At 40.1% G+C, this 27,921-nt stretch overlaps 1 protein-coding gene across 5 annotated transcripts in view; it reads right to left on the bottom strand.

Moving 5' to 3' along the window:
• Positions 1-1,203: 1,203 nt before the first annotated feature.
• Positions 1,204-27,921, bottom strand: part of agtpbp1 (ATP/GTP binding carboxypeptidase 1) — a 29,070-nt gene continuing 2,352 nt past the window's right edge. The window contains exons 4-28 of one of the 5 annotated variants that reach the window (XM_054610185.1): positions 27,028-27,158; positions 23,182-23,249; positions 22,552-22,615; positions 22,021-22,167; positions 21,519-21,650; positions 21,244-21,337; positions 21,013-21,050; positions 20,575-20,783; positions 20,302-20,479; positions 20,035-20,076; positions 18,654-18,754; positions 17,837-17,992; positions 16,696-17,468; positions 16,269-16,352; positions 16,044-16,133; positions 15,632-15,780; positions 15,183-15,270; positions 13,984-14,128; positions 13,330-13,480; positions 10,770-10,950; positions 10,415-10,544; positions 9,565-9,696; positions 8,511-8,687; positions 6,875-7,026; positions 1,204-3,370 (exon numbers count right to left, since the gene is read on the bottom strand). In XM_054610185.1, coding sequence (XP_054466160.1) covers positions 3,190-3,370; positions 6,875-7,026; positions 8,511-8,687; positions 9,565-9,696; positions 10,415-10,544; positions 10,770-10,950; positions 13,330-13,480; positions 13,984-14,128; positions 15,183-15,270; positions 15,632-15,780; positions 16,044-16,133; positions 16,269-16,352; positions 16,696-17,468; positions 17,837-17,992; positions 18,654-18,754; positions 20,035-20,076; positions 20,302-20,479; positions 20,575-20,783; positions 21,013-21,050; positions 21,244-21,337; positions 21,519-21,650; positions 22,021-22,167; positions 22,552-22,615; positions 23,182-23,249; positions 27,028-27,158 — 3,793 coding nt within the window. In that variant the 3' untranslated portion in view covers positions 1,204-3,189. The remainder of the gene's footprint in view (positions 3,371-6,874; positions 7,027-8,510; positions 8,688-9,564; positions 9,697-10,414; positions 10,545-10,769; positions 10,951-13,329; positions 13,481-13,983; positions 14,129-15,182; positions 15,271-15,631; positions 15,781-16,043; positions 16,134-16,268; positions 16,353-16,695; positions 17,469-17,836; positions 17,993-18,653; positions 18,755-20,034; positions 20,077-20,301; positions 20,480-20,574; positions 20,784-21,012; positions 21,051-21,243; positions 21,338-21,518; positions 21,651-22,020; positions 22,168-22,551; positions 22,616-23,181; positions 23,250-27,027; positions 27,159-27,921) is intronic. The other 4 variants (XM_054610186.1, XM_054610187.1, XM_054610188.1 and 1 more) reach the window with 4 other exon arrangements.

The following is a 27,921-nucleotide window of genomic DNA, read 5'->3' as shown; positions in this document are numbered from 1 at the left end:
GTCATAGTTTTGAAATAAACTACAAGAAGACTGTTTCATCACTCCTGATGGCGTCTGTGAGAAAATAAAATCATTTTCTATAGCCCTCAACACTGAACTGAGAGCTGCTGCGCACCACGAGGTTGATTGAGGACAAATCATTACATCATATTTTTGAAGCCTCTTCTTTATAGATTTAACTGCTGCATCTGACTGGAAACAAAAACGTTATCTCTTTATCACCCGCAAAATGACCATCTAAATAAAGAAGAACAATTTCTCCTTCTGTCTCTGCAGAGAACAGATCAATTTAAATATGTCTATATCTATATTTAAATATATCTATATCTATATATAGATGTATACATACAACTCTGCAGAGATGAAGGGGAAATTATATTTCTCACTATACATATATAGATCTCTATCTATACTTACTATCTATACTTAAATATCTTTCTTGAATATCTTCCTTGTGTTTTTTTTATCAAATATCCAGAGAACTTATTTCCTTGCTGAGCTGTGGTGGAGTTATAGCAACACGATTGTTTAACTCAGACTGCTGAAGCATCAGAGGACAGTGGATTTTGTCCCCCAATCATTTAGACTAAGATGTCATTAGGAAGGAAGCTTTTTCAGCATGGACAGGAGGAACAATTACAGAGACCAACACTGCCTCAGTTAAACATATGGGCATGTGAGTTACAAAGTCCCCGATATTTTAAAATTACAACACTAATCTCCCTAAAATCTAAAAATCTCTTAAAAACAATAAATTCAATACTCCAGCAAACACATTGATTATCTGTACCTGAACATAACCATATTCCCTGTACACCTATTCTAAAGGTATTTATAAATCCTAATTTTCCTAGCTCATATATCCCAGATATGGGAACATGTTTCTAGGCAGCTAACTGCAGTGAAACGTCTACAAGGCTAGACAGCCTTACAAGGGAGTGGACGAGGTATTGAAAACATGTGTGACTGTTTAAAGTGAAAGCAAAACTGAAAATATGAAATAAGAATAAATTAAGACCCAGATTGTAGATTGGTTTTTTTCCAGTTAAAGCTTTTGGGTTGGTCTTCTAACTACAGCACTTCCTTCCCATAACTTGATTAGGATCCATTAAAGTTACTTTACCAAGTTTGAGAGAAAAGTCCTCATAAGCACAAATGTTGTGTAAATTTAAAAATAATAAAAAACAGCAGACAGTTCACGACATTCACATTTTATTTCCCATATCTTCATTTTCTGCGTTACGATCAACTTAAAATGAATCGCTATCACTGCTTGTTTTCCTCGAAACGAACATAAGACAAAAGAAGCCCGACGTAAACTGCAAAGGACAAACATAAATATAACAGCATACACAATTCTCACAGGGACGTTCATTCACATTATATATATATCCCATAGACACACCGGCGAGCCAAGAACAGTGACCTCCCTGGGTTTGTAAGTTGTTGATGAGTGAAATGTGAAAGTAAGTAGAGCCAAGAGAAGGATAGAAAACAAGGGAATGAAGGAGGTTAGAGGGAAGGAGAGAGAAACTGTTCAGGGGGAGTGGGGGGGAGAGAGAGAGAGAGAGAGAGAGGATAATCAAATTGAAATAAGAAAAACACTGTAAGAGCATTAGCTGAGCTGAATAATGGAATAACTTCTGCAAACACACTTTCACTCATACACTCAAAAAAGCCTCATATACATACAAGTTTGCATCCCAGAAAACAATACTTAATAAATTACAGATCAAAAACAACTGAAAATAGCCATGCGCTAGCTGTACAAATGCAACAGAAAAGTACCTCATCTCCATGAACAAATGAAGAAATAATCAAACAAACTACATTATACTCTCGTTACAAAGCACCGTCTGTGTTAATGCATGTGTCTCTCCTCAGCAAATCCACAAAATGTACATATAGAACTCAGGAACAGATAAAAAAAGGAAACTAAATTCCAGTATAGTTTTAAAAACATCACAGCAATGTTACCACTAGCTTTGGACTGGACTCTGAGAACTTTAAAATAATGAGGTGACTGAAGCTGAGGTTTGCAAACTGTGACATTGCAAAGTGAATCAGTTTGTTTTCTCTTTGTGTGTAGTGTTTATCCAAAGTGCAAAAGGGTTTTCTGCTCTCTGAAGCTCATGTGTTTTGTTCCTAACTGCTTTGTCATTTAAATACGGTCTATTATTAAAAACACCAACAGTGCATGTGGGTATTTAACATGCCATCTTCATGTTTTTGATGCTGTACAAGACCCTAGAATCTCAAATATCTTAGTTAGTTTGTGGTTTATATCTGCATTATTTTTTATAGTACAAGGTTTGTCTTGATAAAGACGTGAACATTCTACATTAGATTAATATAAATAGTTTCAGTTCTGGATAAAGCAAGGCAAACAGCACATAGATAATCTGACCATGAGCACTCCGGCCAAAGACGGAGGGGTTAATGGAGGAAGTGAGGTCACAGCTCAAGTGTAGATATATCGGAGTAGGTTTATTTTATTTTTTTATCCCTGCATCCCGTTTAGACACCACTACCTTGTCAGAAAAAATGTAAGGAAGGATGCAAGCGAGGAAGGACACAAGGAAGTGTCCCCAAAAGGAATAAAAAGTTAAAGTGCCGGGTGAGAATAAAGAAAGGAAGGAAAAAGGAAATAAGTTTTAACCAAACACAAAGTGATGTGTGAGAGTCGAGTTTCAATAACAGTACCTTTAAGAAGCCACTGGCTCTATAACACTACCACAGCCTGGTCAGGTAGCTTCAGTGTAAGATTGGCTGTGAGGAAATGAGCATGTGGACAAGGGTTGGAGTTAAGGAGCGGCGGTGCCTGCTGTTTGCTGCTCTTGCTAGCTATAAGTGAATCTCAGAGGCTATATGGTGTCTGAGGTCAGGGGTTACAGTCCATGAAGGTTATAGTATGATGGTGAAAGGTGAGAACATTCATAGAGCAACACAGTAGTCTCCAGTGGGCCAACAAAATCAATCCATCTGGGGAAGGAGCACCTCAATGTAGCCTACGTAGCATCCTTAAGTGTCTATATACGGTGTTAAATCTAAGCTATTTATTCACAAAGTGAGAAGTGTGTTTTAACTATTTCACCTGTGAATATTTCATTTTTAGATCAGCTGACAATCCAAGCACCGGCTGGTTAGAAACTCAAATTGCCAGATATCAGGGAGATTAACACTTCAGCGTTAGTCCCTGTGATTCGTCTCGCAGTCCGACAGCTGATCGAGGTGGTTGGGATTCTCTTGGACTTCGGGGGCGAGCTCGTTTTCAGGCTCGGCGTCCTCATCGTTGCTCTCGGCGCTGTAGTCTATCGCCTCCAGAAAGGACGGCTCATCCTCCTCCATCACGTAGGTGGTGGGGCTGCTGCTGGAGAACAAAATAAAAGTGTCACGTCAGGACGTCAGCATCTATCTCATTGATGGCTATGTTTATTTTAAATTCACAAATGTATTTCTGCATGCATTATTTCGAAAAGATATATAACAAATGATAAATCTTAAATACAAATAGATAACTTCACTTACATAAATAGTAGTGAAGCATATGACTGTCGTGTTACTGTTCTTCACTATGAGCTGAACTCAAAGAGCTCTCTGATTTCACAGAGTAATCACCCATCTGAAATGGGTTTCATGGCCCTTGAAAATGTACTGTAGAGAAGCCAATTTCTTGAAAGCACAAAACAAACAGAGCACAAGGCAAATAATACAAAATGTAAGATTATTAAAATGCCTTTTTATTTGGATAAAAGTGATCTTTGCTATTTGCAGTGATTATGTAGAAATAAAATTGACTCTGATATGAAGCCTGTGATCTTAAAGGGTGCCATTATATTCTAAACACTGCTCGAACATTTTATAGCATTTTGACAATCTTTTTAATATCGATCATTTAAAACTAATTAATACATGATTTAGTTTACAAAATACCACCACATTTGGCTCTTGGTAGTTTGTGAAGTCTTTTAAAAACCATAGAAAAGTGGCAAATCCTTAATTTCAATAGGTTGGAACCAGAGAATGTTTGGCATTTTTCTTGTTGACTGACTTGAACGTTTATTCGATGAATTTTCTGTAAATCGACTAATCGAGCAATTGTTTCAGCTCTAACTAATAGTTAAATTAATATATAAAAAAATAAAAACGTCAAAACTAAAAATACGTTTCTACGACAACATTTTACATTTGAAAATGTATTTCAATTTCTTAACAAAATAGAAGCTGGCCAGTGTGCTCTGACTGGGGAGGCTGTTTTTTTTTCCTGTGGGTTTTAATGGTTAAATGCTTGCTGGTTCTTTGAGGTTTTAGTGGCTTTAGTGGGTTTTTAATGGTGTTAATGGCCTGAAATGTGATCCCAGGGAGACAGTCGATCAGAGGGGCTCAGACAACGATCTCCCACCGAGCTCACCAGTGTGTGAGTGCAGCGGAGATAGACCGAGAAAATGGGCATCAGTACATGTACAGTAAATGTGTGTGTGTGTGTCATTGTGTGTAATGATGTGGATGGACAGAATGTTGTCCAAACAGATAATGAGAGTTGTGAGTCAACCATTACAGGCCATTATAGAAATACCAAACCCAATCTCTCCTTTCTCTGGGTTACATTTTCTGTATCACTCACTTGCAGCCATCTCTATATACAGAACCATGGATGTACGTTAAAATCCCTAATTACCTTCATTTACGTGGATAAATCTCCACATTTCCAAACACTTAAATAAGTACATCTCTTCCTGTCTTCCTTACACTCACACAAAAACACACCCATGCCCGTATCCACGCATTTACTCACTCTGAGACACCCACTTATTTGCAGACGCCTCCCAATGGCCACACTATCATTGTTGTGATGACCTATTAAATGGTAAGTGGTACCATACCAAGCCCTACGCATAAAACCATAAAACCAGGATGAGAGCAACCAATCCCAAGGGACACTCACGCAAACACACAGGCGCACAAAAACACTTTTGGAGTCCCTTAATGATCAGACACATAAATGATGAATGAATATATCAATACCAGAGTAGAGTAGGAGAGAGAGAGAGAGACTGGGAGACACAGAGAGATGGAGAGACGTGAGCATTAAGTGGTTTTGAGTTTAAAGCCATTCTTTCAAATCAACTGCTTTAACAAATCTGTGGAGAAGAGACTGCTGACATTAAAAAAGAAGTAAGAAATTAAGATAACCTTGGTGGTCACGGCTTGGGTTTGGCCAAGTTTAATAATTTATTTGCGGTGTTGAACTGAAGTACAATTTGACCTCACATTTCCAAACAGGGAATTATAATAGTTGATTGACATACAGTTAAGCTCTGTGGTCATTTGTTAGGATGTATAACAGTAACACTGGCTTATGATTGTTTGAAGCCATTTCTTAAAAATATGGATGAAGACTCAAGAAACTTTAGTGCAACTAACATTTTGATTTTTGATTATGATTTAAGAGCTCAAATGTAATTTTCCTCATTCTCATCTTTAACTCTTATGTTCTGTTTTGGGTCGTCTAAAGGCCTTATTTAACCTTGGATTAACACATTGTGACAAGAGTTATGAATAATGTGAAGATATAATACATTGTACTGGTTTGACTAGTGGGATTAGTGTTTGTCTTACAGTTGAACATATTCAATGCTGCTGTGGCACCTCAGTGGATGAGGTCATGCTCCGACACGGATCACTTTAATACATTTCTCTTTCCTACTATACTAATATATTCCAGCGACAGGCGTAGTGCAAGAAGGCAGTGTGGGCTACTCATTAACATGTTCCATGTGCATTTAATCCACACTGTAGCACCATGTTCACTGTGGCCCCAAAAAACCTCACTGTGTAGGTGTAACGAGTTTAACGAAAAATGTTTTACTTCCTCTTAGCGAAATAATGACATTGCTGACAATTATTCATACCCATTCTCCTCTCACTCTAGAGTTTTCATTATATCCATCACATATGATCATTGATAGAATTTAAATGATGCTCACAGTAGCCCTGCATAAATGCATGCCTTCATTTGTTTCTTGAGTAGTGCTTCAGAGGAGATCCGGGGTGACAGTCACACCGTTGAGGATCAGTGCCAACGGGGGAACGTGTCTGGCAGTGAGGAGGGGGATTTGTGCAGATAAATGGAAAACAGTCTGTAACCACTTTACAGGTAGAATTCTGGCATCAGAAAATACTTCTCATCTGAGATACACTCTAAATAAGGGTTTCAAAAGGGTTCTTCATGAAGGGCTAAGGTTCTACCCAGAACCCTTTGCTTCTGAAGAACATTTTCTTTTGAAGAAAGTGTTTTTCAATGGTTATTTGTAAGACTAAGGGTTCCATTGAGAACCCCTTCCATTCAAATAACCCTTTTTGGAATGAAGGGTTCTTCAAAAATTGTTGAAAGCATGGGCGTTCAAATATCCTCCCAGCTGCATCACATCAGACCCGGCTCTTCAGCAGCCTCATGGGGCACCATGGGTGGGTTCTGGAAAAAACCTTTTTTTGTAATTAAAACAAATTCTCAGTATAACCCCTAGGTGGGTTCTTTCTAGCACCCTTGGAAGGTGGAATGGTTCTGGATAGAACCTCCAAAGAGGGTCCTGTGAGGGTCCATTACACCAAAGAAGGGTTCTTTGTACAACCTCTCTTTGTATCCTGGGGAGGTTACAATGCCGACAAAAACAATTAGAAAAATCCTGGTTCCTGACATCTGTAGTGTTAACCTGCTATCCTGTTTCTATTAGAACACAGCTACATTCCTTAACTGTGTATTGTGTTAGTAAGTTTCTAACCTAAAAGCTACACTCTAAATAGCCTCACAGCATATATGTGCACCTGCATTATCTGTGCGTGTGACTTTGCAGCGGGATAAATTATTACTAACCTGACCACTTTAGACTGAGTCCCAATGATATCGCTCTCTAAATCCAGCAGGTATTGGTGATTGCGGTTCCCCGTCAGCCTCTTCAGCCTCAGCAGGGCCACACAGAACTGAGCTCCCATCTCCTCCAGCTCTCTGGTGCCGATCTGAAGACCCTGAAGGGAACACGTACATGCACATCAGAGAGGTATACCGATCGATAGATAGATAGATAGATAGATAGATAGATAGATAGATAGATAGATAGATAGATAGATAGATAGATAGATAGATAGATAGATACACCAGGTGGAACTGTCACACACAAAAATGCAACAAATCCCAAAAACTTGCACACACACAGTACGTGCACTCTTCCAACATACAGCTAAATTAAATAAAAATGCAGGGGTCCAAGAGAAGCCAGGGGATGAAGCTGTTGTCCATCTTCAAACGTCCCAATTCTCAATGCTGGAAAGCAGGGGCTGAGGAAACTTTTCATGTAGAAACATGATAATAATATATTTAATTTACAGGAAGCACACGTTCAAAAGCATATGAACTCACATCTGCAACCCTAACAAAGCCTTCACAGTGCTGTACGATCATACCAGTAAATTAATACTCATCCGGGGAGAGAGAGACACACACACACACACACACACACACACACACACACACACACACACACACACACACACACACACACACACACACACACACACACACACACACACACACACACACACACACACACACACACACACACACACACACACACACACACACACACACACACACACACACACACACACACACACAGCTAACCCCTGACTCAACCAAAAAACTTTCATGTTCCTATTTCCCCAGAGCACAGCTAGGAACATCAAAACTTGGCCTGGCCACAGAGATATGCAGCTTCAATTCAGTAGACATTAGTTCCTGCACATCTGGACAAACACTTGCACGTAAACCGGTGGGGGTGCTAATCAGTGCCAAAATGGCATCCCTAGACTGCCTCTGGAATGGTAAGATGTTGACATTGGCAGAATTCAGTAGGCAGGAAATCAGCTGGGGTGGAAAGACAGTCAGAGAGAAGAAAGGAAGGTAAAGGGGTCAAAAGAAATGAGGAAAAAAGACAGAGGCAAAGCAAAGAAGAAGTGAAAAGAAGGATTGAAGCTCCACCTGCTGGACATTTCATTGGATGTATAGGGGCACCTCCCTCTCACTTACAGAGGGTGGAGACACAAAACACATCTACAATGCAATAAAAACAGACACATTGACCAAGCAAATCATTCTGTGTATAATGTTCAACTATCTTTGTTAAGGTTTGTCAGAAAGGAAAATAGCGCTGGCTAATTCGCCCACTTTCCCACACTGTGGCTCATTAACTTGAATATATGCAAAGAACAAAAACTTCCAGGCTGCCCTGGTATAAAGGGGTTAAGCCGACCATGAACAGCAATGTCCCCGGTTTGAGTCTAGCCGGGGACGTTTGTTGCGTGTCATTCCCCATCTCTCTTACTTCCTGTCCTCTCTCTACTGTCTCTCTAATAAAGGCACAAATGAGAGTATCTAACTGCAGGGTCTTTGTATTGAACTGCATAAAAAAATAATTCTCTCCAAACCCGATAAACAAAATAAAATACACGCTTACCTTATATTTTCCCTGGTCACAACCACACAGCGTGCTCTCCATGGTGTAGCTGCGCTGCACTCCTATCTCTCTCCATACAACAACACGGGCTGTTGACTCTTTGGAGCGCTCCACAACAAAACTACAGCTGGCCATGCTGAAGGCCGGGGCGATCTGGGACAGGATCTTAGGAAGCGCCTGAAAAACACATGAAACAGTTTGGGTGTTTTTGTGTCGGTATGTGTGCCTGAGTACATCGGGGGGGGGCAGATGGTAAAGTAAATTTTATGCTAGGGACAAATGACTGTATCCAACAAAGACTGGCTTATGTACCGAGCAGTTGCTTGTGTTGACTGCTGCTTTCCACAATGTTTGCTGTGGGTTTGTAGCCTGAAGTGACTCTCCCACTAGAAAACTCTGTCTTGAACTGGTATCTTTATTAGCATTCTGCTGACTGAAAAAAAAAATTTGTATTCCATAATGCAAAAGAGAAACAACAAAAGGATCTTCTCCTGACCAGCTTGATAGGTGAATGATGAAAATGAAAAGTCCTTCCCCACTGCACAGTAAAATCCAAGGTGAATTACTGAAATTACTAGTAAAAGCAATTTGAGTATGTTTGTCAGATAAGAGCAGGTGTTGAAACACATGTTAATGACTAAATAGATAGTAGACTAATATATAAGGAATTTCAATTTAACAAAAAAGGAAGCAAAGTCATGTAATATGGTGCTACAATCTGTTCTTTAGTTGGGACACAGGATAGTATTCCAGTGCATACAGTATACAAAACAAACATTTGCTGATGTAAATATAAGCTGATTTGATAACATCTCTTTTCTATAAAACTTAATAAAGGTGATCTCTCTGTACAGAGTTCAATGAAATTATCGTTCAGCAATGTGAGAACAGTAATCTAAAAACAGAGGGGAAGAGTGAGATAGTGGTACTGTAAGGATGAGGCACATCACGTGTGTGTGTGTGTGTGTGTGTGTGTGTGTGTGTGTGTGTGTGTGTGTGTGTGTGTGTGTGTGTGTGTGTGTGTGTGTGTGTGTGTGTGTGTGTGTGCGCTCACTCTGTATCCAAGGTCCTCTTGTAAGTCGCTGGACGTAGCACTGATATTGGATTGCCAGACTGTCTCTTTCACGCTGCAGCCGTACATGAACACATTCTTCTTCCTGGAATGACCGTGGTAGTCGCAGAACACCTGTGCATAAATGCGGATTTATGCGCCCACACACACACACACGCACACACGCACACACACACACACACACACACACACACACACACACACACACACACACACACACACACACACGCACACACACACACACACACACAAAAAAAAGAGGGAGAAAAGGATTAAGATGATCTCCTCAATGTTTAAAAACTTGTTTAAATAGCTATGTAAAAAAACAAATTTATAAAAAAATACAAATCAACAGACATACATCAGCGAAAATTATTTAACTGTATCATAGTTAAATGAACAGTGATACTGTGTTATAGTAGCTGTAAAAGCAGCTCATATTTCTTAAAATAATTACATTTTTAAATCTATTTCAGAGGACAAACAGCAGCCTCACCTTGCTTTGTGTTGTTAAGTCATCACCCTTTATACAGTAAACAAATGTCCTATAAAAGCAATATCCCATTATATCCAACCTGCTGACACACAGCGTAGTACAGAGGGCAATGGAGGCTGCTGTTTATGCTAACTGCATTAATGTCTCAAAACCAACGTGGTGATTTATTGATGCGAAATTTAGTGGGCATGCAGAGCGTGCAGCTGAACAGGAGGAGCGGCACCAACATTAATAAGATGTTAGAAGAGGTTCTATATACTTCCCGAATGAAAGATGATGCGGTAAAGTGCAAAATACCCCTGGAGTTATTAAAGTCCAGTTAATTACAGGTCATACCAGTGGGGCCCTTTGTATGTGTGCAAGGTACTGCAGCAGGCTCTTAGTGTGGTAGATGGTGGGGTGGAGCTCAGGATTGGGGTTCTGCCACTGGCGATTCAAGTCCTCTCCACTCAGAGAACAACGATGACTACAGCAGAAAGGAGATGGCAGAAGAGGGGGAGGATAGAGAGTGAAGGAGAACAGAGCAACAGCTGGAGAATCCTTCAAGACAAGCTTGTGTGTGTTTGTGTTAACATTACATAAAGCTGTGACCAACGTGCAGGCCCAGGCTCGACAGGTGTATGCATCTTTAGTGTGTATAATTGAAAGCTGTGAATGTGTGTTCATTTCTTTCTAGACTCATTTTACTCACTTTCCATTTATAACTCCGTCTGGGTTGAGCATGGGGACTATCTTGAAGATGTAGGCCTCTCTCAGGCTGGCTGCCAGTGGGCTGGTGCCCATCAGGAACTCCAGCGTGCCCTTCATTACCCAGCTGGCGTTGGTCTCTCCAGGGTGCACTCTGGCCGACAGGAAGATCAATGGACGATTCCCTGAAGAGGAAGGAATGGGGAGAGCACAGCACAAACACAAACAGAGGAATGAGAAAAAAAAGAAACAGATTCTTCAATTTAAAGTTTTCACAGCTGAGGAGAAGCATTAGTGAACTACAGTCGATGAAAAACCTATTTGGTAACACTGGCATGCCCTGATACCCTGGGGCTGTTCTAATAAAGTAATACAGTGGGTGAAATAATTATTTGATCCCTTGCCGATTTTGTATGTTTGCCCACTGACAAAGAAATGAACGGTCTATAATTGTTATGGTAGGTTTATTTTAACATTGAGAGATAGAATATAAAAAAAAAAATCCAGAAAATCACATCATATAAAAGTTATAAATTGATTTGCATTTGATTGAGTGAAATAAGTATTTGAGCCCCTAACAACCAGCAAGAATTCTGGCTCCCACAGACCGGTTAGATTAGTCCTCTCACTTTAAGAAAGTACTCTGAATCTCAACTCGTTACCTGTATGAAAGACATCTGTCTCAATTCATTACCTGTATAAAAGACACCTGTCCACAGAATCAATCAATCAGATTCCAACCTCTCCACCATGGGCAAGACCAAAGAGCTGTCTAAGGACATCAGGGAAAAGATTGTAGACCTGCACAAGGCTGGAATGGGCTACAAGACCATCGGAAAGCAGCTTGGTGAGAAGGCGACAACTGTTGGTGCGATTATTCGGAAATGGAAGAAACACAAAATGACCATCAATCGCCCTCGGCCTGGGGCTCCACGCAAGATCTGGCCTTGTGGGGTATCGATGATCATGAGAAAGGTTAGGGATCAGCCCAGAACTACACGGGAGGAACTTGTTAATGATCTCAAGACAGCTGGGACCACAGTCACCAAGAAAACCATTGGTAAGACACTACGCCGTAATGGATTAAAATCCTGCAGCGTCCGCAAGGTCCCCCTGCTCAAGAAGGCACATGTACAGGCCCGTGTGAAGTTTGCCAATGAACACCTGAATGATTCAGAGAAGGCTTGGGAGAAGGTAATGTGGTCAGATGAGACCAAAATCGAGCTATTTGGCATCAACTCGACTCGCCGTGTTTGGAGGAAGAGAAATGCTGATTATAACCCCAAGAACACCATCCCCACCGTCAAGCATGGAGGTGGAAACATTATGCTTTGGGGGTGTTTCTCTGTTAAGGGGACAAGACGACTTCACCGCATCGAGGGGAGGATGGACGGGGCCATGTACCATGAAATCTTGGGCGACAACCTCCTTCCCTCAGCCAGGACACTGAAAATGGGTCATGGATGGGTCTTCCAGCACGACAATGACCCAAAACATACGGCCAAGGCAACAAAGAAGTGGCTCAAGAAGAAGCACATTAAGGTCATGGAGTGGCCTAGCCAGTCTCTGGACCTTAATCCCATAGAAAATCTGTGGAGGGAGCTGAAGTTTAGAGTTGCCAAGCGACAGCCTTGAAACCTTCAGGATTTGGAGAAGATCTGCAAAGAGGAGTGGACCAAAATCCCTCCTGAGATGTGCGCAAACCTGGTGACCAACTACAAGAAGCGTCTGACCTCTGTGCTTGCCAACAACGGTTCTCCACCAAGTACTGAGTCATGTTTTGTTAGGGGATCAAATACTTATTTGACTCAATCAAATGCAAATCAATTTATAACTTTTATATGATGTGATTTTCTGGATTTTTTGGGGGATATTCTGTCTCTCAATGTTAAAATAAACCTACCATAACAATTATAGATCGTTCATTTCTTTGTCAGTGGGCAAACTTACAAAATCGGCAAGGGATGAAATAATTATTTCCCCCACTGTATATAGTAGTAATGCAGTACAATGTAGTACATAGTTTTTAAATATTTAAGATTTAGAAAGGAACATTTCTGTCACTTACTAGAGGACATTTTGGAGAACTAGCCAGGAAACAAAGCATTAGAATGTTTGACCTTTAAGATTAAATTATTTGCTTAAAGGATGAGAATGAACTTCCATTACAAAAATGATTAGATTAGATTTGACAGTGAGGTTCGTCTAGGCTGTCAACACAACAGTGACTGAGGTTTAGATATTATGGCCCATTACCAATCGCTTCAGGACATCTGACAAAAATACATTTTGGACACCCATGCATACCTATGTGATCATGATTTTGTCGCATTTTGAACAATTTTTAAAAGGACAACTCATTGATTTCTGAGACATTTCTTTGCCATTTTTTACCATCTAGGATTGAGTATCAGAGAATGTTAGTTGAGAGTAAAAACAATAAAGACTGGAAGAGCTACAAGAGGTTTTTCCAGTTTTTCCAGGATATGTAAAAATCCTGCAGCTGAGATTGTTCTGCTCTGGTATGGGAGTGAAGTTGAGCAAATAAAAAAAAATGTACTTACTAAACTGACAGATGTGATCATTAGAGTTGGATTCTGGCATTGCAGTGATGGTGAGAAGGGGGCAGCTGTTTCCCCCCAGAGTTTCACAGAGGACGTCCTGTCTCAGGTAGATCTGTGAGGTCCTCAAAGCCTCCAGTTTGGAAAGGTGCATCTGAGGATACAATGACAGATTTACATTTTTTACATTTGTTTACTATCATTATCTAAAACTTCCATTTAAGCCCCCATCCCTCACACATTTTACTGTTGTATTGTTGCACTGGCTGTTTATTGGGACATGTGTGATTATGTGATTCAGATTGGGCTTCTTTATTGGTGCTTGTATTATAAGCAATTCAGCATAGTCCCTCTATATAAAAGGCAGACTAAATGTAATCATACAACATAACTATTGACATAATGAGTGTACAGTAGTTTGAGAGCACAGTAGCTATCTAAGCTCAGATTTGAAGGGCAAATACATGATACAAGGAAAACAAAACAGTTGACTCTATCATGAGGCTGCATATGGGGTCCTAGTTGTAGGGAGTAAAATGCTTAGACAAACGACTAGACAATATGGACAAGAGGAGGTGGGGGTTGTTAGTGCTCAGAGAAATGTATAGTACTAGATTACTCTCTAGATTACACAAACAGTGGCATTGTAATAACTACCTTAAGAGTGGAGTATGTGTACGGGTAATGATAGGCAAAGTAGCAGACATCATCCTTATGGCTGAAGCTTGTGCTGAAGGTCATTGTATAATAGGACTTCCCTTTCTGACCCCCTGCTGCAATGGAACTCCGAGCAAAGTGATTCCTGAGGAGAAGATGATTCATGAGTAAATGTTGCAGGATAGATCACTCATAACACACTCAATGGCTGCTTTATTGGGTACACCTGTATAATCTACTGCAATTGAATACAACAGCTGTGTCATACATTCTGCCTTGTTTATTACGTTGGACTATTATCTCTGTACATTGCACATATTCTTTATACTTCATGCTGTGAACTTTCACACAGTGCTGGAGAAATATTTAGCACATTCCTGCAAAAAATCTTTCATTTAAAAACCGATATGTTACACATATTTCTATTGTATCTCTTGTCATATTTCTATTGTTATTTCTTATATTCTATATTTTCATGTCTCTTTACTTTTGCAATTGCTTTTATTTGTATTTTCTCTAACTACGTTTCTTATTATTCACCAAAACAATAAAGGGAAATTCTTTATATGTGAAAACCTACTTGGCAATAAACCTAATTCTGATTGTGAAAAATTCAGATGTGTAAATGTATTTACATGTTTATAGCCGAGGTAATAGTTTAAGGTGGTGTTTTTTTTGGACAATATTATTATGACTATATTTCCTCCATGATGTACGCTAATAGGAAGGCCAAACACCTCTGTGACAATGTCTAAAAACTAAACCTTAAAGCCCTAAAACTAAACATTGTAGGAAATCACATAAAGACTTGATGGCAGGACATCTGTATTGAATTGCATTAATTGATTGTAAAGGTGTATCTCATAAATAAATATGTGGTGCAATTTGTGAAAAAAGGGTGTGTCAACCCTTTCCTTCTAAAGTATGCTTTTCAAAAATGCTGCAGTACTAAGTACTTTAACACCAGCTCATAATAACTTTGTCAGTGTAGCAAGTGATAAAGTAGTCTTCTAGTGCTTTATAGCTGCTGTATATAAAATGTAAATATATACAGGATAATCAATAAACTGCAGTACAGTGTACTGCAGTTTATTGACAAAATTGGTATGCTGCATTAAAACTGTGCACTTGCCCCATGTTACTGTAACACTAAATAGATAGTTTTTGCCTTTTCCCTCTCCCCCTCTGAGTTCACCTACTTGTAGTAACAGATGTCGGTTCCTGTTCTGACCCAGCGAGGCCTGCCACTGATCGCCTCCTGCACAGAGTACATCAGCACCTGCATGCCTGCACACATACAGACAAGCACAAGCGCACACACACGCACACGCACACACACACACACACACACACACACACACACACACACACACACACACACACACACACACACACACACACACACACACACACACACACACACACACACACACACACACACACACACACACAAGGAGGAAGATAAACACACAAAAGTTTAGAATATGTGCGGTCTAATGCTAAAGCCACCTCCTATTGACTGAACTGTATGTCAAAACGCATTTAAATTTAATACAGTCTAATTAAGTGTAATATTTAAAGAAATCTTCTGTAGGTCAGATGAGAATGACAAACTGTTGGGTGTTTCAAATGTAGTTATGCATCTCACCGTAGTTGAACTGGCTGTTTGACTTCTCAGAGTTGATGATGTTGAAGCGGTAGGTGGTTCCAACGCGCATGCCGCTGACCTCAAAGTAGAACCACTGGTGGTAGTGATTACTGTTGATGTCTGAATTCAGCACAAGGTCATACTCATATCTGGAGAAACACCACAACATAAACTGTAAATTTGGACTCAAACATCATCAACCATTAACAACACTGATCTACAATACAAAACTGTTTTAAATATAGTTTCTGTGAAATTGTTGTAAAAGTAGGTTGTATGTTGAATATAGTAAAAGTTGACCCACAGCTTTAAATGTTATCATTATGTTAAAATGTGATTTCACTAAAACTGCACATCTTACTGGGTAGCTCTTACTCATTCCCATGTAACTGGTGTGACAGGGAACACTTACTTCCTCATTTGAACTGCCTTCCTGAGGTTGCCAGACTCAAACTGAGAATTGAACTTCAGTGATTCGCCACTGTCTTCAATCACGGGACAACTGAAACACAAAGGATGTCACAGCTCTCAACATTATCCAAAAAAGGACAAACTGTAGCTTTTGTCATAATTTGAGCTCCATTTAGCGTTTGTAACGTTATGCTTTAATTTAGCACACTCAATAGGAGACACTCACCTGGGAATGTCCAAGTCGTAGACTACTTTATCCACAATATCATTGGGATGAATTAACCTCTCAATGTCCTGGAATATTTTAGACCTGCAGGATTGGACCCAAAAACAAAGTCAAGATTTACACAATGTAACCACATGATTGCAGTTAACTTTTTGAGAATTGTGCCTATAAATTACAACTTGTCCTCGGAACAAGCAACACTAAAACATCACTATTACTGAGGCTCCAAAAGGTCTGCCTGGAGCCCCATGAGTCAGCACCAGGTCATGCTCATATCTGTAGTATTAATATAAGATTTAAGATAATTGATCAATCTTTTTGGCATTGAAAATACAACAGTAGACTTAGTTCTTATAATCGCTACACCCTCTTCCATTTGTATGCTTAATTATTTCTGTAAACCACAGTTTTCATGAAAATGTCTCACCTCTGTACACCATAAACTCTCTCCTGAAGGGGCTCCCTGAATGTTGGGGCGACATGGCCAAAGTAGTCTGGGTAAGCTACTTCAGCGTACTGGGGTACGGAGTGTGTTCCCTTCACCATCTCCACGTAAAGGTCGGGGTCATGAAGCGGGAGGAGCAGCGCCGTGTCTGGCACCTCCAGAACGGCTCCTTCCCCTGCTTCATCCTCGGCTCCCTCGGAGCCACAATCTGAACCCCAGTTACTGCCTCCTCCTCCTCCCACACGACGAGTAGTGATGCCCCCCAAGAGCAGTGGGGACTGTATGTGCCTTGTGGCGTTGACTGGGGATCCCTCCTGTTTGACTTCCCTTCCTACTTCTTCTCCTGTGTTCAGAGCCCCCTCTGCTTCTAGAGAGACACACTCCAACACATGTGCTAGGTCCTGCTCTAGCATCTGCGCTTGAGAAGGAGCCTTGGTGAGGGAGGACAATGTTGCATGTGTGTCGGGGGAAGGAATGTGGGCTTCCTCTTTTCTGTCTTGGTCCTTGGTGAGGTGGATGGTGTCCAGTTCTAGAGGCGTTAGAGGAGCAGGAGGAGCAGGAGCGGGCACAGAAGGAGACGGCGGCTTGTGATCTCCTTTGGTAGGGTTGCGATCCTCCAGAGAGCTCGTTATGGGGACGTGCTTTGGGGACAGGGCTTGAGCTGTCGGCACTATGATGGGCCGACTGGATCGAGTTGAGGAGAAAGACGATGATGATGTGGAAGAGGCACTCTTTGATGGTTCAAAGTTATAACCCTGAAAGAATAAGATATACCGATCAGAAAAAGGCAGACAATAAATATTTGTGGTGGAGGCCGCATAACAATAAAATAGAGAAGTTATAGAAGAAAGAAAAGAAAATCACAGATTTAAAAAGGAGAGGCAAGATACAGATGTGTTGTAGAGAATGTATATCTCATACAAATTAATTTTGACACACAAGAGTGATGACATTGAGCTAAGAATATAACATTTTAATAGTACATGTTGTGTGCCAACACTTTGTCCACTCTGTCACATACTTACTGATTAATACACCAATTCAGCTATAATACATGTTGGTATAAATGTATAGTTTTTTACTTCACCTATAAATCTTTTCAACATGGGCACAAATGACTAACCTGGAAGTCTTCAGAAAGCTCCAAGAAGAACCTCTCATAGACCCTCAATTCCTCGAAGGGACGTCCCGGGTTCTTTTTGGGATGTAGCTTGTTTAGGTCCGTCTCGATGTCATCATTCTGATCAAAAGGACACAAAGACTTAACTAAATGTAAAGTCTTAAAAAAAAAAAAACTTCAGTTAATGAGAAAATTACAAAAGACTGAAACATGTTTTACTTTGAACCCTTTTTGAGTTAAATTAAGGGTGATTTTATAGTGTTTGGGAAATTTTGAGATCCTGGCTGGATTGCTTAGTCACATTCTGAAAGAGCAGGACAATGTTTTCGTTTAAACATTGCAACTGCATATAAGTTATGATTGAAATGTTTGACATAGTGACATGAGAGTGTTAGGCACTGTCTGGTGAGTAATGACTACCCTCTGTTGGAAATTAAGAGCACTTCAAAAAGCAAAAACTGAGATAGCTCTAAGAGACTCCGTCTTAAATTGAAACAATCTGTAGGGATTCACTTTGATATAATGAACAAGACCCCAATTATCAATAATTCATGATTTTTTAAACAACTGGCCGATGTGTGGATTCACATCCTTTAGCCAATTATATTATACATCACAACCCTGTCTCTGTGAAGTTCAATCATGATGCAAAAATGCTGGGAAAATGTTTAAGATGTAAATCACTTAGGCCTGAACTATGCACCGTCTCTATAACGCCACTGTCATACATATAAAATAGACTCAACATTTTAAGCACTAGATGCAACACATGATGTATCTATGTGAAATACGGCGTGTGCATGCGAGTGCTGAATATTACCGCAGTGCGTTGATCTTTCTCGTCCTCTTCATTCTCAGTATCGTTCTCTGTGTCCGCGTCTGTCTCCTCGTTATCGTCACTTTCATCCACCACATCATCCACTGGGTACACACATAGATTAACATTATAGGGTCACTGTCCTTAGCTCGAGCAATGTGGGAGTTTATTAATTTTGCAAAGTGTTTATCAATCTGGAAAATAACCAAACTGGTAGAACTCAAGTGTTTCTGGTCACTGAGTTTAATTGCTATGACAAGAACAGAGTAAATGTTAACAAAAAGATGTTAGCAGCCATGATTCAGAGATGAGTGAGAGATTTAGAAGGCAGAAGAAATCATGATTATATTTCTCGAAGTCCAGTGAGCTGTTGATCTCATTGACAAGTCTATGTAATAGCAGTAGCTTGTTATGTTACAGCGTTATCCATGGTTGGGTTACTGACATCACTGAAATGTTTTTGGGAATATAGAGGCATCAACACAATGTAGCGTTAAGACTGAGGCAACTACTAGGCTGCTGTTGCCAATTCGGGCTGTTAAAATTGTGGCGTATATCATAGTTTTTATGGACTTCCTGTTTGACTTTGCCCTTTCCCGGAGATTAACTCAAATTTGAGGACATGAACATCATCAAGCAGAATCAATTAAGTAAAGCAAATAATATTTTGATAGGACATGTTTTATTTTAGATCACTTTAAAAGGTGCAAAATTCAAAATTCTGAGCCTTAATATGGCAGCAAACAACTATTTTCTAAGTAAAGGTATAGTAGAGTAATGGTGTCCTGAGCAGACTCAGTCATTCTGTGCGTGTGGTAATCTGAGCCCCTCTGTGATATGTGTACTTAGCCAGTCCAACCGCGCATGCATGTCAATTCCTGAGTGGGTGCCCAACTGGTTAGCTAATTGACGCTTATATGGCGGTTACAGGTGATACAGGTGACCCCGTCCTGACCCCCAGGGTCGGCTCGGAAGCATAGCACCCACCTTCTGGTTCCCATATAGACAGTCAGCACTGTCACAGTTGTTTGCACTGTTTGTGGTGTTAGCACCGTTAGCTGCAGTTTAATGGTAGCAATCATACATATGCTTGGAATTTGGAATTTAGCACCTTTAAGGGAAGCAAATGGGATTAAATATTTCATCAGAAAGCCTGTTGATGCAAGGAGGCAAATTAATTGAGTACAGTGCAAGTGCACAGGTCTACTAGTGAGCATGCAACCACTAAGCAATGTGCACTAAGCATCTTTATTACATTTGTATTACTAACACATGTCATGTGTTAGTTTAGAGAAGTTAAGGGTATGATGTGAGGTGAATAGGAAAGCAGCAGTGAATGAGTCTTTGTATTCTGAGGATGGAGTTGTTCTTACGTATGTCTTACCCTTCTTTAAGGGCCTGTCGCAGAGCTGATGCATTTTTCTTCCTGTAAAGCACATTGTGTGCAGCAGTGTTGCCATTAACCATTAATGGGGTCAAGGTATGTAAGCATTATTTGTATATGTGTGTCTGTGTTATATGAAGGACTGAATCTGACTGCGTGTGTCTGTCCGTACAGCATTTTCATCAATGAAAGGCATGCACATACACTGTGATATGCTGGGGGCACTCTCTAGTGAAGTGTGTGTGTGCGTGAGTGCTGTGTTCTCACCCCCAGGTGGCTGGCTGTACAGTTGCGCCACAGGCCCTACAGCAGGAACATGTGGCAGCTCGTAATGGAAGGCTGATTTGATGGTGGGAAGCGGCAGACGGTTCTTAGGAAAACACTTCCTCATGATGAGACTCGAGGTGTTGAGAAGTGGATCCAGAGTCCGCACCGGGAGACACTCCTTGAAATAAAATCAAACACAAAGAAGGGAGTAGGCGAGATGGAGTGTGTGTGTGCTTAAATTGTTGGCCAAGCGTATGTCACATTCTCACTCACGGTGGACGAGTTGTAAAGGATCCTCATGCCATCAGCGTCTATGAATGCCTTCCTGCCGAGCTTGATGTTGGTGATGTTCCTGAGGCAGACCAGCAGCCCTTTGCGAATCAGCATGTGGCGATGCCGTGTGTCATTTTGATGCCAGTCCTGGTACAGAGCCAGCAAGACGTGCACATGTCCACCATCCACTGCACGGCGAGCGTTGGTCTCTGCAGGGGGAAGTGGAAGAGGGATATGAGAAACATGAAGAGATGAGGTAACTAGAAATCAATATTGAATGATCATTAACTGTGTTTGCTTCAGCGAGGAACAGAAAATCAGTCAAGAATAGGAAAAGGGTTAATGATGATAGAGGTGAGAGAGGTGGAACCAGCACCAATTAAGGATCACAACACTATTGAAGAATCAAAAGTCAATGCTACAAAGAAAATTACTCACTGGATTTGAGCAGTGCTCCCAGTGCATCCAGAGCCACCCTGTTGATTTAGAAACAAGGCAAATTACACGGTTACATGGTCTGCTGAACAAACATCAATGAGAGATTAGAAGTATAAAAAAAGAAACAACTCTCTAAACTGACTGAAAAAGGCTAACAGATGTGGCCTGTGGATGTCACTAGTTTGTTATAACACAGAATTCATGCTGGTTCAGTATCAATCTCCTTCTTACTTAAGCAGGCTGGTGTTCTTCTTGCTGTACGGCGCCACAATCTTGAACATGAGCTCCACCACTCCATTTTTGCCCAAAGAAATAGCATTCACCGCTTTACAGAAACGAACACATAAAGAGGAGAGATATAGTAGAAAAGTAGATATAGACATCAAATACCATTGAAACTTCATCAATTTAAGATTCTGTAGTATTAATTGGCACTCATCTGCTTGAATTCCAACAGAGAATGACAACATTTTGAGCTGTGAATTTCAAAGTCAAAAATAACTTACAGTTGGTGGAGTAAACCCTGAGAACCTGCAGGCAGGGCAGAAGCAGTTTGGTATTCTGTAGGTTCTGTTTCGTTAAGTTGACTGTGGCATTCAGCGCTCCGCTCAAACGCGCCTTCACTCCAAACTTTCTGTCTGAACACACATGATCATGCAGAGAATACATCACTAGATTTTCAGTGTTTATGTCTCAGTTGTTTTCTGAAAAAACAAGTCTTAAAAGCACTTTTCACCACATTTTTTAAAAATGATTTTCCAAATGTTTTTATGTGCTTTGCTGAGCAATACGGATTGGAAACATAACTTTTATTTGTTTACAAAAAAACTGAACAGACTTTAGATGACATAAGTGACATGACATTTTGGACATATAACAAAGTCACACAAGAAAAACCAAGATAAAGGCAAACTCAACAAAATGTCAGTGAAAACAAACATTAGTTGCTCCCCTGAGACACATAGGTGTACTGTGTGTTTGTTTGTTTAACTTTGACATTAAACCCACCTTTTGGGCCAACCTTGGCAAGCAGCGAGTGAAGCTGCAGCATGAGTTCTTCACTGGGAGGCAGCTCTTTACTTGCAGTGATCAGAATCTGGAATAATACTCCTGTTCCTCCTTTAGACACAAATACTCCAACCCTGCGACCTCTGCCTGAAGACAGAAAACAACAATAAAACATATTTAGATGTGATAAACCAGAATTCATGATGGGAATATGCAGTTAAAAATCCTGGGAAGCATAAACCTTAAATTATTACTACTTTATCGATCCAAGATACATTTAATGTTTACTACCACTTTCCCCTTTATTAGTGTGGCTGAAGGAATTGTTTATGCTTTCAGAATATATTTACTACTCCTCAAATGAAAAAGTAATGTACCCCTAAATATTATTTTCCTAAATTAGAAATGACAGTTAAATTGTCCACTAAGTGATTATCCAGCAAGAAGTAAATGTTATCAGCTCTCAAAATCAGGTTATAAACTGCTCATACATTTTTTTTTTGGGGAAAAAAAAGAGATCACTCAACTCACCCACAGTCAGCAGCTCACTGAGAATGTACAAAATGTTCAGAGTGGTCTGGACATCCCTGGTGTTCTGTCGAAGCCACAAGGGAAAACTTGTTACACAACATACAGATGTATTTCCTGAATTAGAGCAAGGTTTGCAATTACCTTTTCAGACATTATTCCTTTTTTTCTAGTCGTGCAATCTAATCTCAAATCAACAATGCATCAATGTGTCACCTGCAGCGGGGTTTCCCCACTGCTATTCATACAAAGCCATTGATGCATTTCTTATGTCTCTGCATGCAATGTTTTTAACAGTGAGCTTATTCTGGCAAAACTCACATCGTGGAAGTCTATTAGGTTTAAGAAGGATGTCTCAAAGGGAGGGAAATACACCTTCTTAAAGAAATAGTTTGACATTTTGGGAAATAGCATATTCGTTTTCTTATCACGAGTGAGATGAGAGGATTAATACCAATCTGGTACGGTAAATATAAAGCTACAACCAGCAGCCAGTTAGCACAAAGTCTTATACATCTTTGACAGTCAAATTTAGGAATTTACCACTTTATGCATTTGTGCAAACAGAAGTAAAAACTACAGGGTGTCATGTTCTGAGATGCAAACTCCAGTTGTGTTGATGAGTGCGCTGACCTCCAGTGAAGCCAGAATGACCTCCATGCCACTGGAGCCTTTGGACATCACCTCTTTTCCGCTCTTCTCTGCAACACACGACAAAATAAAAAAGGTTCATAAAAGTGTAGATAAACAGTGCTGCGTTTGTGCAAAACAAATGAGGGCCTTCTCACAGAAGCAAAGGGAGGGCTGTTGTTCCAACAACAGCAGGTGGTCCTGTAAATGTTGAGCCGACCATTAAAGACAAGTCACAAAGTCACAGAGGATTAACCTGGAACGTGTGAAGACCACTATCCTAGGTTACTTTTAGTTACAAACATTCTGTCACATTACACAATAGACAGATTCAAAAAATCATTATTTAACATGTGTCAAATATTAGCTGAGACATAAGCTTCACCCTTATCCTCTTAAAAACTGTCCCAATCAACAGGATGTGAAAGGAACTGGTTTGCTAAAACTCCTACTTCGCTAGAGAATAAGCATTATATGCTGTCACTGAGTAGGAATGCATCATAACAGCAGGTGAATGTGGAAATGAAAGGTGTCAAGAATGCAGCTTTGATGATTGATGACACACACAAACATTTTCTACAAACTCACTTTCAACACAACTATGTGCATATCCGAGAATGTGAACAAACACAGACGTGCATGCACACGCTTCTGTGACTTGTAGAGCATGACCTCTTAAAACATTTCTGTCATATGAGGCTTTTTAAAGCTCTTCAAAACAAACTGGCATCTCGACACTAATCCTCAAAAAACACACATACACACACACATTCACACAGGATTACACATTGCGCCATCCCAAAAAAACAAAACAATACTAAGAATCATCATTCTTAATAATGATTTGATGCAACTTTTCCATTTACTGCATTTTTCAATTCCAATGTTTGTATTCTTCATGTTAAAATGTGTGTTCTTACAAGAACTACCCGAGCTCTATGAAGGACTCAAAAGTGAAAAAAATAGCCATCTAATTGTGATCTGCACAGTGAGCAGTAGATGTTGTCCTTTAATTAATTTAAGTCATTACCAAATTAATGTCTTTCTCAGCAACTGTAGATATTATTCAGCCATGGCTGACTGCTTAAATTACTGCATATGAACTGCGGAGGTTGTAGAAGTCAGACTGGTTATTCTAATCTCACCTAAACTGACAGAAGTTAAATATTTAGCATATTTGTAACGCAAATAGATAATGCTATTGTGAAATTCTGTATGTATCATCGGAGGATTTTAAACAGGAACATTTTTATGAGTCTAGGTCAAATTACCTGAAACCCTTTCATCATTCTGGATCCTACCTGGAGGGTCCGGAGAGACCACAGACTGATAGTATCTCCTGGTGTAGCGGTACTCCATTTCCAAACAAAGGTCTCAAAGTTCACAAAAGCTGTGGGTGAAAAGATGTTTTTGCAAAATCCCAGGTACACTGCCTCTGGAGTCCCACAAGTAGTGCACCTAAGACCTAAGCGTTTGATAGTCTATATAAAAGGTCCTTAAAAAGTTAAACTGGTATTTCTCTATCCCTCTAAGGCTGGAGGTAAACTGCTCAGCTGGTGCATCAACACACTGAGCTTAGGGAAAGGACACTATGATCTTAGTAATCAGCACCTCCCCCTTGCACGCTTCCAGAAACTAAACCACCAACTGCTCCTATTGAAAGCTGTACAGGATACCTCTCCTCGTGCATCTCACAACCCCCTCCCTCCCCCTTTCTCAAGACTGTGTGGAAAGGGAGAGCTGTCATATTCTCAAATAAAAACAGACATTGAATTTCTGACAGTAAATAAGAGAAAGAAACTGAGAACTGCTGCCTTTGTGACTGATTTCATTCTCCCTTAAACCAAACCAAAGCCCCACTGGTCTGTGGAGCACTTTTCTTTTTAATTATTTAATCTTTATTTTTATCAGATGTATGAGTTTACGACTGCCCCATTTATAACTCCTGGCTTTCCCTTCTGCCTATCATCCTTTTTCTTTCTCTAGGTATCTCTTGACTGCCTCCTGCTCCAAAAACTCTGAACATGAGACAAGAGTACAGCAAAGTCCGTCTTGAGGTGTATAGTTACTGTGAACAGGGTCACAGACCCACTCCTTCCCCCTAACCAACGTCACACTCATGCACATTTCAAGTTGAGGCTGTAGGCAGGGTGTGACAGACAGCCAAGCAGGAGAAGAGAGAAGAACAGCTGATGTTTCATGATTGACAGGGTCACAGACAGAAGCCTTTCCACTGTGCCCCTCAGTCATGATGGATTTACTACGAGTTTACTTTGAAGGGGGAGGAAGGACGCAATGAATTATGGGAAGAAGAAGGACGGAATTCATGAACACCTATAGTGAATACGTTCAAAGTATACCAGAAGGCTGAAAATACGCAATGATTCAGCTGAATTCTTCACTTTCACACAAAGGCTCCACTAAGGTTGACTCAAGTGATTACATGTTGTCCCTCGCTCAAAAAATCCACAGTAAAAAAAAAAAAAAAACGCATTCACTAAAAACTTCTAGCTTCAGAGCAAAAATATGGAATTTTCTAGGTTATCTTAAAAATGTCAAATCTCTCGTATTCTGGTACACTTTTCTTAATATTTTCTTAAGTAATGGCTGCAAGTATCAACTATTTTCATTATAGATTAATCTTTCATCAATATTTGATGAATTTTTCAATTACCTGATTAATCATTTAGTCTATCAATGGTTCCAAAGTAGTAAAAAATGCACATGACAATTTCCAAGAGACCAAGATTATGTCTTCAAATTGCTAGTTTTGTACAAACAAACACAAATATACAAAGATATTAATTTTACAATGATATCAAATTGAGAAAAGCAGCAAATCCTAAAATTTCAAAGGTTGTAAGTTGGCACTTTTGCTTAAAAAAAAATGACATTTCATATATTTGTCAGTTTGACAAATACATGAATCAGCTATTTGTTAAAGCACTAGAGCAATGATGTTTGCATCAGAGATTGCTATTAAATCCAGCTCCTTAGAGTTGCAGAGAGGCATCCTGCTATCAGAGACACTGATGTTTCAGTCTGTTCCTCACAGCGACACTGCACGGTGCCTTCTTCTGCTGTCACATCTTCTTCTCAACTCTCCTTTCAAAAGAGTAATCAGAGTACCAGATCTGGAGACACTAACAATCCATCCACACTTTGCCTACAGGTGCACTAACCCATCTCTATTTACACAGCAACTGCCCTGAACACATTCTTAACTGGAAAAGTGCACTCAGTAGAGTGCATATCTCCGCCAGGTGTGTCCATCTCTCCCCTCCAAAACAAAGAAGAGTTGAATCTCACTCAATTGTCCCTTCCAGCTCCCATTACAATCAAGATGGTGGCTAAGATAACAAAAACAGCGCTTTATACATATTGCATGGTGCCTAACTTTAGTGGATTTTTATAAATTGGGTATGGAAATTATCTAACTTTTTCTGTGGATGTCATTTTTTGAGCCACGACAAAGGCCAAATGTGGCCTGGAACTGACTGGGTAAGGCTTGTTTTTAGCCTACACGATTGCATGCCGGTTAAGAGAAGTGAGAAGTCAGTAGTCAATGGCGGCCAATAGTTTTTCATAAAGTGTGAATCACCACAACCACAAGAGATGAACAAAAAATATGGGGCTGATCAGTCAGGCAGTATGTGAGATTAGTCGTGGACAGACATACAGATACACACACACACACACACACACACACACACACACACACACACACACACACACACACACACACAACCATTACACCACTATAAACATATTACTTGTCTCTTATTATTTTCTATTGTTTTCAGTTTGAGTACAGTAGATTGCATTGTTATTTTATGCGTTTCCTCTCACCCTGTGTCTGTATGAGATGAAATATCTTTGCAGTGACCTGTCTTGCCGTTTCGACATCCCTCATCATGGCCTCTCCATTCATCCTCTCCAGTTGGCCCAGGAGCATCAGCACTCTGGAGTTACTGGGAACGCTGGAAACACACACACACATTTTTACCTTTAGGAGGAACATATTTAGCATAATAGCTTTATTCAGAAATTTACTCCTGCTTAAGCATGTGAGGAAATTATGAAAAAAGACAAAAATATATTATTCAAGTCCATCTGTAAAGGGCAGAGATCAGTGTAAGGCCCACACACAGCGTATGGCATCATGATCATGCATATAGAAGGAAAGTGGATGCTTTAATACATAAGCATGTGCTTAAAGAAAAATCTGCCATGATTTCCTGCTACAATTTCTAGGATTACAATGATGGATCAGTTTTAGTTTATCTAACACTGGGTGGCACTGTAGAACAAACAGAAAAGCAGCACCTTATATGTGCAAATGCCCGTATATGACCACAGTGAGTTAACAGTCTTAGCCAAAATAATAGCCTATGAAAATAGCTTTTTCTGTAATACAGTGTAATGGCAAAAAAAAATACAATTGTGAAGCCGTGTTTGATTACCGACTTTAATATCTATTTCATTCGTTTCACTGAAGTTGAGTGGCGGACTCCTGGAGCTTCACCATTTCTGGGATAGTGACCCATCCCCCGTTTATAATCTTAGCTCAGTGGCGCTCAGCTGGAAACACGAGGTTAGAGGTCAGCTGTTGGTACAGCAACGGCAAACATGGGAGAGAAAATCAAAACTCTGTGATTGTACCCAACGGACCGGAGTTTCTGATATGTCCTTATAAAGACACATAGATGGAGTCTGTGTGTGTGCGCGTGTATATGCATGCCT

Source organism: Anoplopoma fimbria, chromosome 13, assembly GCF_027596085.1.
Source record: "Anoplopoma fimbria isolate UVic2021 breed Golden Eagle Sablefish chromosome 13, Afim_UVic_2022, whole genome shotgun sequence".
In the NCBI taxonomy this organism is placed as follows: Eukaryota; Metazoa; Chordata; class Actinopteri; order Perciformes; family Anoplopomatidae; genus Anoplopoma; species Anoplopoma fimbria.
This window is presented reverse-complemented; position numbering and strand designations above follow the sequence as displayed.